Source organism: Lactuca serriola, chromosome 1, assembly GCF_051521515.1.
Source record: "Lactuca serriola cultivar US96UC23 chromosome 1, Lser_US96UC23_V15, whole genome shotgun sequence".
NCBI lineage: Eukaryota > Viridiplantae > Streptophyta > Magnoliopsida > Asterales > Asteraceae > Lactuca > Lactuca serriola.
Window position 1 is genome coordinate 109,968,097 of NC_136408.1, and position 13,607 is coordinate 109,981,703.

Below are 13,607 nucleotides of genomic sequence, written 5' to 3' on the forward strand. Positions count from 1 at the left end.
TTTTAATTAATTTATTAATTTCTTAATAAATTAACACATTATTAAACTCCATTTCCTTATGTTATTGGGGTCATGAGGCCAACCCAAAAGGACTCTGCTATTATTAGAAATATTACCAAAATAGTTAATGACAATGGACACTATTTCCAACACTTTTGTAGTGGTTGAAGTAATCAGAGAAGAATGAAAGGCGACATATTTGTCTATGGAGATGAAGGTGGCGAGCATGAGGAGGAGGAAAAAGAAGGAAGACCTACAAGCCATTGATCGGAGATCGGGATGGAAATGCTTAAATCTATGATGGTAATAGTTGTGATTCTTCCTTTTCTTGATGATTGGAGTTGTTTTTCTTAACTGAGATGGGAAGACGATAAAGATACTAAGGAAAGAAAAGGGTATACATGGTTGGGGGTTCTTCTTTTCTGCATTTCCATGGCAATTTATCATGATTTTTCTTAATCCGGGTTGGACTTCTATAAGTGTGTGTTTCTATGCATCATCATTATTATGTGTTAATTTAAACCTTAATTAGGAAGTTAATTTATGAGTTTTGTTAGGATTGGAAAATCTATTTCTAGGTTATAAAAAGGAAGTCGTTATGAGTTGTTTAAAACTTAGATCGGGTGACCAGAAAAGATGAACATGGACCTGAGACGTAGTTCTGGTAGGGATGAATTCGTACATGGAGAGAGAGAGAGAGAGAGAGAGAGAGAGAGAAGAGAGAAAAAGTGGGCCCTCTCTTATATTTTTAATTATTAAAATAAATAAATAAGTATTAAAATTAAAAATATGAAAAATAAATACACCAAGGGTATTACAATCATTTCAATTTTTGGAGGGACCAAATACGTAATAAAACTAGCTCAAAATGACCACCAATCCAAAAAAGTTGGGGTTTAGACCAAAGACAAGAAAAAATGCATACTACCGGGACATTTTTGCAATTTTGTGTATTATAAACTCTAACATTTTACATGTTATTTTTTAATGTTCTTAAGGTCAAATCTTAAGAACGGTCTTTACCGTGTGCTTAGCGTGCTTCTCCATGTTTGGACACGAGTACATGAATTATGTAACTCAAACTTACGGGAGACACGACACCACCTACTCTTTATATTTCTTTTTCTGTCTAAGGTTATAAGGAGTGGAGTGGGAACCGGTTGTGGGGACAGAAACCCACCCATGCACATAACACCGGAGTTGCGGTTCGTCGAGTGTTGGATCAGAGTGAGTGAGAGGAGGCTACCTCGCCCCCCTCTCTTCATCTCATTGGTCCGATTTTTTTGTTTTTGGAAAAATCCTCCACAACGGTTATATTATGAAAAAATACTTTTTCATTTTTCTTTTAAAAAAATTCTAATGGTTAGAATTTGAATATATATATATATATATATATATATATATATATATATATATATATATATATGTTATTATGTTTTTACTAACTATTGTATGCCAGAATGCATAAAGCTGGACCACCGGATGGAATAGAATCAAAGGTCATGATTCGAGGGTCTATAATATTACAATAGGGTAACATGTACCATATAATCATACAAATTTCAGCATAGGGACATTTTAGTCAATTAACCTATATTAAAAAAGGAAATTTTTGGATTTTTGGGGATAATTAATTCCTTTATTTTTTAAAATCTGAATATTTTAAATTAATTCAAATTTAAAAGTCTGATTTTATTCTGTCAGAATGATAGAATGTCAACCATAAACTAGTAAAATATATTTTCGATTTTATTCTTGCATAATACATTTCCAATGTAGTTATATTTTATAATTGACCTGATTTATGAATAAGATATTATTCATATACATCCAACTTGGGTCTATGATTTTATTCTTAATATACATTCGAAATTAAATACAGATTCATACATATTCTTACAAATTAATATCCTTATACATTTTAATATAGTTATACATATTCTAACAGAATATCATAAAAAATGAATAAAATTCTTAAAAAATAGCATTCTTGAATATACAATTATTGAACAAATACATTTGGTCCTCTTTAATGGTCCATATAATCAACTTAATCTTCACATATATACTTGTTGAAATCGATTCCAAATATTTCTCTTGTATGATCAATATTGAATTCCTTCTCCATCCAATTCTGAAAGAATAAGATACATTACTCGTTAGTATTACCAGTTAAACAAATATACTTGTTGTTAACAAACATTCTCAAATACATTCTAACAGAATGCATTTATATAAATAAATTCTAACAGAATACATTACAGAATGCACTTACATCATAGTCTTTTTTTCTATATGTATTTTGTTAGAATTACTAGCACAACATATATTATGTAATATTTATATTCTCATAGAATGAACATGTGTTTGCATTCTGATATGGAAAAAAAAATCCCCAGCTTAACCCTTTTCATGCAAATTCTGACAGAATGCCAGCTTAACCCTTTTCATCAAAGACAAATTTAGAACAATCAAGTATCAAGAAAAAATGGAAAATCAAGAACAATCTATCATTATTTAAGTCGGATTCTAAATTACAAAATCAACTTGAATGATGGATATTTAAAATTAAAGAAGAATGAGAGCACAGTGGGTATACTAGTGAAATCGGAAATCAACAGGAAGGATAATCGGAAATTAAAGAATCGAAAATCAGTGAATAAATCAAATGGAAAATCCATGTGAAGAATTGTAAATCAGTAGCATTCAGAGGAAGAATTGCAAGCAATCAAGAAGTAGAAGAATCGAAAATCAAATATTACAGTGAAAAAATCGCAAAACCTTTCATGGGAACGGGAAAGGTCGAGACGTATCCATTAGCTATCCAGGTTTTACTCACTTACTGTCTCATCCTGTAAGTGAAATAGCTTCATAAACTTGATTTTGTATCGTTTTGATATGAAATTAGGGCTTCCACCTTCGTTGCCTTCCAAGTCGCCTTAGTTGCCTTCCAATTTCTACGGGGTTTGGTGCAGAGTGCATCTCTGCCCCTCATCTCTTCCAGAACCACAGGGGGATCACGGGGGAAACCACTGCAGAGGAGATCACACTGTGTTTGTTGGCTTTGTGTGGAATAATAGACTATGATGGGTCGATGAAGAAGACAACCAGCGAGACAACAGAGATGTAGAGGAAGAAAATTGAAGACGACAATTGAAGGGTTTTTTCTACAGGTTTTGACTTTGACATCCCATATTTAAAGGGATAATAAACATACTAATTATCTACCATAATTAAATATGTAAAGATTACTATAATACCCTTAAATTATTTATTATTTCCTCAATTCTCATTGGTGTATACATGCACACAATAGTTGCTAAAAACATTTGAACCTAGTTCTCTCTCTCTCTCTCTCTCTATATATATATATATATATATATATATATATATATATATATATATATATATATATATATATATTAAAATCATAATTAAAAGGGTTGGACCACCTATAAACTTTTAAAATGTTTATGAATAGTTGAGAGATTTTTTTAAACGGCAAAAAGACGACATAAATTATGGCAAAACTAGCAAGGAGCTAGCCAAAACAAAAGAGTACAAACAGACAAAACAAAAAAGAAAAAGGGAAAAACACCAAAAGCAGCCAATAGGCTCAAAAGGACCACCAATCCAAAAAGTTGGGGTTTGGACCAGGAAAAAAAATACATACCACGAGGACATTTTTGCAATTTTCAAAGACATTCTAACAGAAAAGAGAATTTTTCCAACAAATATATTTTTTGTTAAACAAATGGGTTTTGGACCAACAATATTTGTTTAACAAAAAAGTTGGGGTTTGGATCAATAGGCTCGATACACCATTTTTCCCAGCAGCAAAGAGAGTTTTTCTTTCTCCTATGGTTTATCCAAGTAAAAGCCATTGCTATAGTTTGGTCGATAACTTTCACAGGATAAGGTTTCACCTTTTCAAAAAGTGTTTCGTTCCTTGATTTCTAAAGATTTCATAAAGTCGCCATTAGAATCGTATGATTGAGTTTTATTACCTTTTGGGTTTTGTCAAGAAGATTATCTGCACTGAATAAAGATCTCATATCCCTTGGGTTTAAACAAGTGAACTCACAGCAACTACGAATTCTATTACAAACCTCAATTGCAAAGTTACATACCAAGAGCATTGCATCATAAGCTATATGGATATTTATAAAAGGTAAAAGTTTATAGGGTGATAATGTTACATGAAAACTGGTGATACAACAAACTTTATATAGTGATTTTTAGTATACTTGTAATCAATAAATTTTAAAAGTGTCTAAAACTTATATATTTGTCTTTGTTTAAACATAGGTTTATATATGGTTGTTAATATTGTATGTACAAAAAACGATTATGTTCACATCAGGATCTATTTGAAACAAAATCTATACTAGTATTTCAAAATTGTGATTTAAATCATAATATGAAATTAGGGCTTCCACCTTCGTTGCCTTCCAATTTCTACGGGGTTTGGTGCAGAGTGCATCTCTGCCCCTTATCTCTTCCAGAATCGCAGGGGGATCATGGGGGAAAACACTGCAGAGGAGATCGCACTGTGTTTGTTGGCTTTGTGTGGAATAATATACGATGATGGGTCGATGAAGAAGACGACCAACGAGACAACAGAGATGTAGAGGAAGAAAATTGAAGACGACAATTATAGGGTTTTTTCTACAGGTTCTGACTTTGACATCCCATATTTAAAGGGATAATAAACTTACTAATTATCTACCATAATTAAATATGTAAAGATCACTATAATACCCTTAAATGATTTATTATTTCCTCAATTCTCATTGGTGCATACATGCACACAATAGTTGCTAGAAACATTTGAACCTAGTTCTCTCTCTCTCTCTCTCTCTCTCTCTCTCTCTCTCTCTCTTTATATATATATATATATATATATATATATATATATATATAAGTGGTTCAAATGAGAACCAAAAAAGGTTAAGAACCGTAAGAACCTCTAACTTTTGATGTTTATAAAGGGTTTAGGGTTACCCTAAACCCTAAACCCTTTATAAACATCTAAAATTAGAAGTTCTTACGGTTCTTAACCTTTTTTGGTTCTCATTTGAACCTTTATATATATATATATATATATATATATATATATATATATATATATATATATATTAAAATCATAATTAAAAGGGTTGGACCACCTATAAACTTTTAAAATGTTTATGAATAGTTGAAAGATTTTTTTAAACGAAAAAAAGGCGACATAAATTATGGCAAAACTAGCAAGGAGCTAGCCAAAACAAAAGAGTACAAACAGACAAAACAAAAAAGAAGAAGGGAAAAACACCAAAAGCAACCAATAGGCTCAAAAGGGCCAGCAATCCAAAAAAGTTGGGGTGTGGACCAAAGACTGGGAAAAAAATACATACCACGAGGACATTTTTGCAATTTTCAAAGACATTCTAATAGAAAAGAGAGTTTTTCCAACAAATATATTTTTTGTTAAACAAATGGGTTTTGGACCAACAATATTTGTTTAACAAAAAAGTTGGGGTTTGTATCAATAGGCTCGATACACCATTTTTCCCAGCAGCAAAGAGAGTTTTTCTTTCCCCCTATGTTTTATCCAAGTAAAAGTCATTGCCATAGTTTGGTCGATAACTTGCATAGGACAAGGCTTCACCTTTTCAAAATGTGTTTCGTTCCTTGATTTCTAAAGATTTCATAAAGTTGCCATTAGAATCGTATGATTGAGTTTTATTACCTTTTGGGTTTTGTCAAGAAGATTATATGCACTGAATAAAGATCTCATATCCCTTGGGTTTAAACAAGTGAACTCACAGCAACTACGAATTCTATTACAAACCTCAATTGCAAAGTTACATACCAAGAAGCATTGCATCATAAGCTATATGGATATTTATAAAAGGTAAAAGTTTATAGGGTGATAATGTTACATGAAAACTAGTGATACAACAAACTTTATATAGTGATTTTTAGTATACTTGTAATCAATAAATTTGAAAAGTGTCTAAAACTTATATATTTGTCTTTGTTTAAACATAGGTTTACATATGGTTGTTAATATTGTATGTACAAAAAAATGATTATGTTCACATCAGGATCTATTTGAAACAAAATCTATACCGGGATTTCAAAATCATGATTTAAATCTTAAGATCTTACCCTAATCCGATCCTACATCTTTCGTTTTTAAAATAATATAAGTCGAGATTCAAAAATTCGTCAAGCTAACTTAAAACGAAGCATGGTAAGGCCCAAAAAGTCTATCAGACCATTAATACTTCTCTCATTCATCTCGAATTAGATAAAGAACCTTTACAATCATGTTAGTTTATGATCTTATGTCTTTAGTTATACATACTCACAATTATTATATTTCTTTTTCTACTCAAGATAGTTTCTTTCTATAAAAATCAAAGAGTGTGTCTCGGGTTTTTACAATAAAATCATAAAATAAATTAAATTTACACGAAATCATCCAAACCCTTAAAACAATAAATAATCAAAACATATGAAATAAAATCCTTAACTATCACAAATTTTAAACCCATCACCAAAATTTTATAAAGAACCCGAACCTCTTTTTTCATAAATGGGTCAACTGTCAACTAATCAAATAATCACACTATCATAACTTACATTGAAAACGGTTTTGCATACACATCAAAAGGCTCACATGCTGTCAATTGTGGCTCCTACAACAAATCAAACATACAAAAAATTATCACTTACCAAAAAAAAGTAAATTACACGAATGGTCCCTATGGTTTAGGGTAATTTGCGCGTTTGGTCCCTAACTTATTTTTTTAACTCGGAAAGTCCCTACTGTTTGTTTTTGTTACGCGTTTGGTCCCTGTCTTACATAAAAAGACTATTTTGCCATTGATTTTTTTAATTTATTTAAATTAAAACACCCCCAACCCCACACCTTCACCTTACCTTACATACCCCACAATTTTTTTCTATTTAAATAATAGTCTTTTTAGGTAAGACAGAGACTAACCGTTTAATAAAAACAAACAGTAGGGACCTTCCGAGTTAAAAAAATAAGTTAGGGACCAAGCGCGCAAATTACCCCAAAGCATAGGGACCATTCGTGTAATTTACTCAAAAAAAATCATACTTTCATTTCCTCCTATTATAACATTGTATTTTGAAATATTGTTTATTGATTTGAGTTGTTTTAGAGTTTTAGAAGGTGTTAGAGATGAGATGAGATTGATACCTGGCTTAGGCCACCACCGGATAGACCTCCGGCGAGACTGCCGCCTGTTAGTAACATAGAGAGAAGAGAAGTCACCGCCCCACCACCACCGCCGCCGCCGCCCATGTCGGTTCTTGCACTACGGATGGCGTTACGCATAGAAGCTAATAAGTGTCCATAAGTTTGTGCATTTCCATGTTCTATAGCTTGAATAAAACAAAAAGTCATGGCTCCTGTTGATGTGATCTTTGATAAAGCCTGTTCCCAAAAAAAAATGTTACTTTAATTGTTTTTCTATTTTAATAATTAATAAATATGATAATGTCAGGACAGGACAGGACAAGACAGAACAAATTGTGTTGTATTTGGTATGCATTGAACAAGGCTAATGTCAATGAGACAAAAACTATAGCTTTTGTCTGTGCAAAAGACGTGAATGCCCTCCTCAACTCCATCATCAGTCTTGTGTCACATACGCCGCCTTAAAAGTTTCTTTCCTTTTTCTTTATACGTATTGAAGGGTAACATGGTCATTTACACATATTCTGACAATTCATTTATCCATACAAAACGTAATAGAAGAAAAAGAAAGAAACTTGCTTTAAATGCATGTTTCTTTTTGACTTAAAGGGGATAGATATATGGGGGCGTTTCTTTTTGACTTAATACATACAGAAGGGTAAAATGGTCATTTACACATATTCTGACAGTAAGTTTATCCATATAAAACTTAATAGAAGAAAAAGAAGGAAACTTGCTTTAAATGCGTGTGTTTCTTTTTGACTTAATGGGGATAGATATATAGAGGCGTTTCTTTTTTACTTAATACATATTGAAGGGTAAAATGGTCATTTGCATATATTCTGACAGTTCATTTATCCATATAAAACTTAATAGAAGAAAAAGAAAGAAAGTTACTTTAAATGCGTATTTCATTTTGACTTAATGAGGGATAGATATATAGGGGTGTTTCTTTTTTACTTAATACATATTGAAGGGTAAAATGGTCATTTGCATATATTCTGACAGTTCATTTATCCATATAAAACTTAATAGAAGAAAAAGAAAGAAAGTTACTTTAAATGCGTATTTCATTTTGACTTAATGAGGGATAGATATATAGGGGTGTTTCTTTTTTACTTAATACATACAGAAGGGTAAAATGGTCATTTACACACATTCTGACAACTCATCTATCTATACAACACTTGATAGAAGAAAAATAAAGAACTTGCTTTAAATGCATGCTTCTTTTTTACTTAATGGGGATAGATATATAGGGGAGTTTCTTTTTTACTTAATACATACATAAGGGTAAAATGGTCATTTACACACATTCTGACAGTTCATTTATCTATACAACACTTGATAGAAGAAAAAGAAAGAAACTTTCTTTAAATGCATGTTTCTTTGTGACTTAATGGGGGGTAGATACATAGGGGTGATTCTTTTTTACTTAATACATACAGAAGGGTAAAATGGTCATTTATTCTGACAGTTCTGGTTTATCCATACAAAACTTAATAGAAGAAAAAGAAAGAAACTAGCTTTAAAAGCGTGTTTCTTTTTGACTTAATGAGGGATAGCTATATAGGGGCGTTTCTTTTAGACCTAATACATACAGAAGGGTAAAATGGTCATTTACACACATTCTGACAGTTTATTTATCTATACAACACTTGATAGAAGAAAAAGAAAGAAACTTTCTTTAAATGCATGTTTCTTTGTGACTTAATGGGGGGTAGATATATAGGGGTGTTTCTTTTTTACTTAATACATACAGAAGGGTAAAATGGTCATTTATTCTGACAGTTCTGGTTTATCCATACAAAACTTAATAGAAGAAAAAGAAAGAAACTTGCTTTAAATGCATGTTTATTTTTTACTTAATGGGGGATAGATATATAGGGGAGTTTCTTTTTGACTTAATACATACAGAAGGGTAAAATGGTCATTTGCATATATTCTAACAGTTCATTTATCCATACAAAACTTAATAGAAGAAAAAGAAAGTAACTTACTTTAAATGTGTATTTCATTTTGACTTAATGAGGGATAGATATATAGGGGTGTTTCTTTTTTACTTAATACATTCAGAAGGGTAAAATGGTCATTTTAAAAGTTTTGTGGAACTTACAGATGTATCAGCAGATGTTTGATCATCATCACAACCACTTATGGAAATGACTTCACCACCATTGGTACCTTTATATATACCTGACCGAGGTCGATGATCTTCCCATACATATTGCCCACTCCTATGACACCAAACATAAGGTAAAGATTATTCCTACAATCATCTTAACTCCTTAATTTCTTCAAGATTAATATGAATAACAAGATTTATGTCATAATTTACACTAAAAAACCAGAAACAGATAAACTAACCTGTTCATTCTGCAAAGGAATGGAAGATCCAATACAGTGCCACTATGGCAAGCATCAATAATTGCATGAAGTTTAACCCCAAATGGAAGAGGTTTAACAATACTTGCATTGATTTCATCATCAACAATCATACCCTGTGTCTCAAAATCCAGAGGGCATAAGGTTTCATCATATCCATCAACCTCGTCACCATTGTAGTTCCTTTGTCGTGAACCATGACCAGAATAATGAAAAACAAGTGAGTCGCCTGGTTGACATCCTTGAACTAACCAGAAAAGTGCCATCCTCATGTTTTGTTTTGTTGGAATTTTGTAAGGGTCTGTTTGTTCCTCTGCGATTATAATCCAAATATGTGTTGGGAGTTAGAAAAAATTTAACCTAGTGGTTGTTAAATCATAAATTCATAGATATAGTTCCCGGATTAAGATCAAAATCAGCTGCATGTAATACAGAATTGCATATTTTTCAGAGATTTAAGACGGATTTGTTGATGAGAATCTGTCAATCAAATTAATTGCATAAACGATCAAGCATAAACCAGATTGTCGGCGCTTTAATTGACTCTATCATGTAATGTGATTACCAGAAGATTCAACAAATGTAAAAGGATAACGAATTTTAACAGCTGGATAATGAAGGTTTGAATCAGGGTTCTTACCGGTAAGCATTATAATAGAAGCTTCAGGAAATTTAAACTTATTAATCAGAAGATATTTCATGCAGTTAGCATCATTAATGCATCCTTTAAGTTCATGCCTCGAGAATTTATACGATATGCCTACGATCACCGCCTTCTTCCTGCCATGTGCAGACGGCGGAGGCCCTGGCGGAGCGTGGTTGTAAGGCGAGGGTTGATGAGGAGCATAAGAGGATGGAGAAGGTCCCGGATAACCACCGGTATGAGGCCGCGGAGCTCCGACACGAGGATCGTTAAGGTGGGTGATGGCTTGACATATGGCGCATCTTATCGATGTAGCTCCCGGCGGAGGCTGCAACGGCGTGTGGCAATTTGAGCAAGACACGAGATTCATCATCGTTGAAGAATTGGAGGGTTTTTATAACGAAAATTGGGGGAAATTACAGGGTTTTAATGACGAGAATTGTGGGGGATTTGAGGGTTTCATCAGAGAGAGAGAGATTGATGAAAGAGGAGAAGCAGAGTCAAGGAGATAGAAACCGGAGAATGGATTAATTGACTTACAATTTTACAAAATACTCCATAATTAGCTCCTTGTGGTTATTAATAATGACATTTATTCCCTTTTAGTTTCGAAATGTGGCATTTTACGCCCCTGTAGTTCTTATATGATGCATTTGGTCTGGTTTAATTTATTTTTATTAAAAAAATATTATAGCATATACTTTTTTATTGAACACATTACAAATTAATTATATATTGTTAATTTAGTATACACTATAAATTAATGACATTTACTAATTTATTATAAATTTATTTTAATAAGTATTTAAATAGTTATTGAATGAAAATTAATGGAAATTAGTAAAGTTTAAAGATCATTGCAAATCGGACTTTATTTTGTTTAAAACAAAACAAAAGGAACAACAGAAAAACATTAAGAAGATCCTCTCCTTATTTGATTTGGTTAGATTAGACGAATCCAGATGCCTACATCTACTTTCAATTAAACTCAAATAAAATAACCTTTTAAATTATTATTTTTTTTCTAATTTTTGGTTCATTGTTGCAAACTTTACAATGTTTTGTGATACTTTTGCAAAAAAAATAGTGCTTAGCTTGCATGCCAAAAACTTTTAAAAGACCAACAACTAAAGCATTTAAAGACCTACCACCAAAATTTAATAAGTACATGACAAAAATAACATATATTTTTTATGGGAATAATTCAAATATATATATATATATATATATATATATATATATATATATATATATATATATATATATATATATATATATATATATAAGAAAAAAAATAGAAACAATGACACGATAATATTTCATCTAAAAAGAGGGAGAAATGACAAAATTGGAATCTGATAGGGACGTAATTACGTAAATATATAGACTTTTGGTATGAAAACTAAGAAAAAAATATCTCAAATATCATTTAATGTCTAAGAATTTCACTTATAGAAACCAACTTGATTATAATTTTTAATTCCATAAATTTAAGAAACCAAACATTCAGGCCCCGTGCGGGGCAATTCGCAAGGACCATCGTTCCGAAAGGGCCCAGGAGTGGTTCATGTGCTCCAAGCCCTAGACGACAACAAAAATTAGCGAACGTGGGCCTCAGATACGGTGATTGATGGCATTTCCCTGCTCCGTCTCAAAATTTCTTCATTCTCGATTTACTGTTTTCCCTTTTTTGATTCTTAACTCAGCTCCTTCAACCTCTCAATCACATATTCTTTCCAACCTATCCATGAAAACCCACCGTCTTCAGATCCAGTTTATGTTGATGCTTTACACTGCCTCTCGAAAACACTCTATACTCTTCCAAACGACTATTGTAACAACACGTTATTTTTCTAGTCAATAAAAGTCAAACCTTCTTGAATAAAATTTCAAGTTTTATTTATTGCATTAAGTCCACCAGGGTTTAAAATGATTTAAATTATATAAATGATACTTTTATATAAGAATTTAAAATAAAATACACTAAAAATCAAAGTTTTTCCTTTTGGAACCGAGAACCCTCGGACTGAAAACCTTCCCACCGAAATCAGGTCTCGGATGGAAACCGTTTTCGGCCAAGAACCCTCTTTCTGGCCGAAAACTCAACCGCAATATATATATATATATATATATATATATATATATATATATATATATATATATATATATATATATATATATATATATATATATATACCCCCAAACAATAAGTCATTTTCTCACTCTTTCACTCGAAAACACTCTCATTTTTCTCTCAAGTATCATACAAGGATCTTCATATCTTTAAGAAAAATCCTTCAAATCTTCATAATTTTCACCAAGAACACCAAGAACAATCTTCAAATCTTCAAGCTGGCCAAAAACATCTAGGACCGAGAACTTGTTTATGATCGAGAACACCTTAGAACCGAGAACCTGGTCCTCGGTTGAGGATTTAGGACCGAAATCAAGGATTGTGGTGGAGCCTTGACCGAAAACCCTCCTCTAACGCTTCAATACAATTTTCGGTAATCCTTGCAAGAAATTCCTTACATAAATCAAGTGTTGTCTAACACTTTAATGTACTATTTCGTTAATTTAAATACGATTACATGTTTAAACAATTCTAAGATATCATTCTTTCCACAAACGCTAGCCCGAGGATCATCTCCTCAAACACGCTATCCAAACACGAACACGTAACGGATGTGAATTTTACCCCTACATTTTCACTATTTTCAATATTTTTAGGAGGGGGAATAGAAGTAAAACACGATGACTCTTGTGTTAACATTCAAACGATTTCAAAACCTTTTTGCAATTGATTCAAAATGATTTATCGCTACAGGTTATAAAAATATATTTATGTATATTTTTAACCATTTTGTAACATGTCGAGCAAAATGGTACTTTTCACTACTTCATACATCCAGTTAAATTTGCAAAGGATTTCAATGCATCACAAAACATTACATTTAAACTATAATTGGTATAGTTTGTGAGCTCCTACACTGTTTTGCTAAGTACAAGAAACAATACAAGAACATACATTCAAACTATAATAGGTATAGTTTGGGAAACACTACGCCCATACATTGATTCAAGGATACACTACTAAATAATTATTTAAGGATAATTATTTTACATTACAAAGTACACTACTACAAAGTAATACATACAGTTTCCAAGTACAAGAGAATTGTAACATCCATAAAATTCGAGCCCAATTTAAAACCTTTTAAATCATTTAAAGCCATTCAGTTATTACAATTTGTTTTCAAAATAGTTTAAACATCAGAGTTCCCAAAAATCATAATCATCAATCGATGAAGTGTACGATCACGCCTTCGCCTTCCCGCGGTCATCCGCTGAACCTGAAACAAT

General features: G+C 31.9%; 1 protein-coding gene across 1 annotated transcript; it reads right to left on the bottom strand.

Annotated features, from left to right (window-relative positions):
• Window positions 1–6,423: 6,423 nt before the first annotated feature.
• Window positions 6,424–10,769, bottom strand: LOC145097263 (metacaspase-1-like). Its single transcript, XM_079034807.1, has 5 exons — window positions 10,242–10,769; window positions 9,584–9,914; window positions 9,333–9,453; window positions 7,217–7,453; window positions 6,424–6,686 (listed from the first exon to the last, which is right to left on the bottom strand). Exons 1-5 carry the CDS (start codon window positions 10,615–10,617, stop codon window positions 6,627–6,629), a joined length of 1,125 nt encoding a protein of 374 aa, XP_078890933.1. The 5' UTR covers window positions 10,618–10,769; the 3' UTR covers window positions 6,424–6,626.
• Window positions 10,770–13,607: the final 2,838 nt, after the last annotated feature.

Coding starts and splice junctions, on each gene's coding strand:
- LOC145097263 (XM_079034807.1), bottom strand. CDS start 10,617: ATGATGAATCTCGTGTCTTGCTCAAATTGCCACACGCCGTTGCAGCCT. Junction 9,454..9,583: donor TTCCTTTGCAGAATGAACAG/GTTAGTTTATCT, acceptor TTGGTGTCATAG/GAGTGGGCAATATGTATGGG. Junction 7,454..9,332: donor AAACATCTGCTGATACATCT/GTAAGTTCCACA, acceptor TTTTGGGAACAG/GCTTTATCAAAGATCACATC.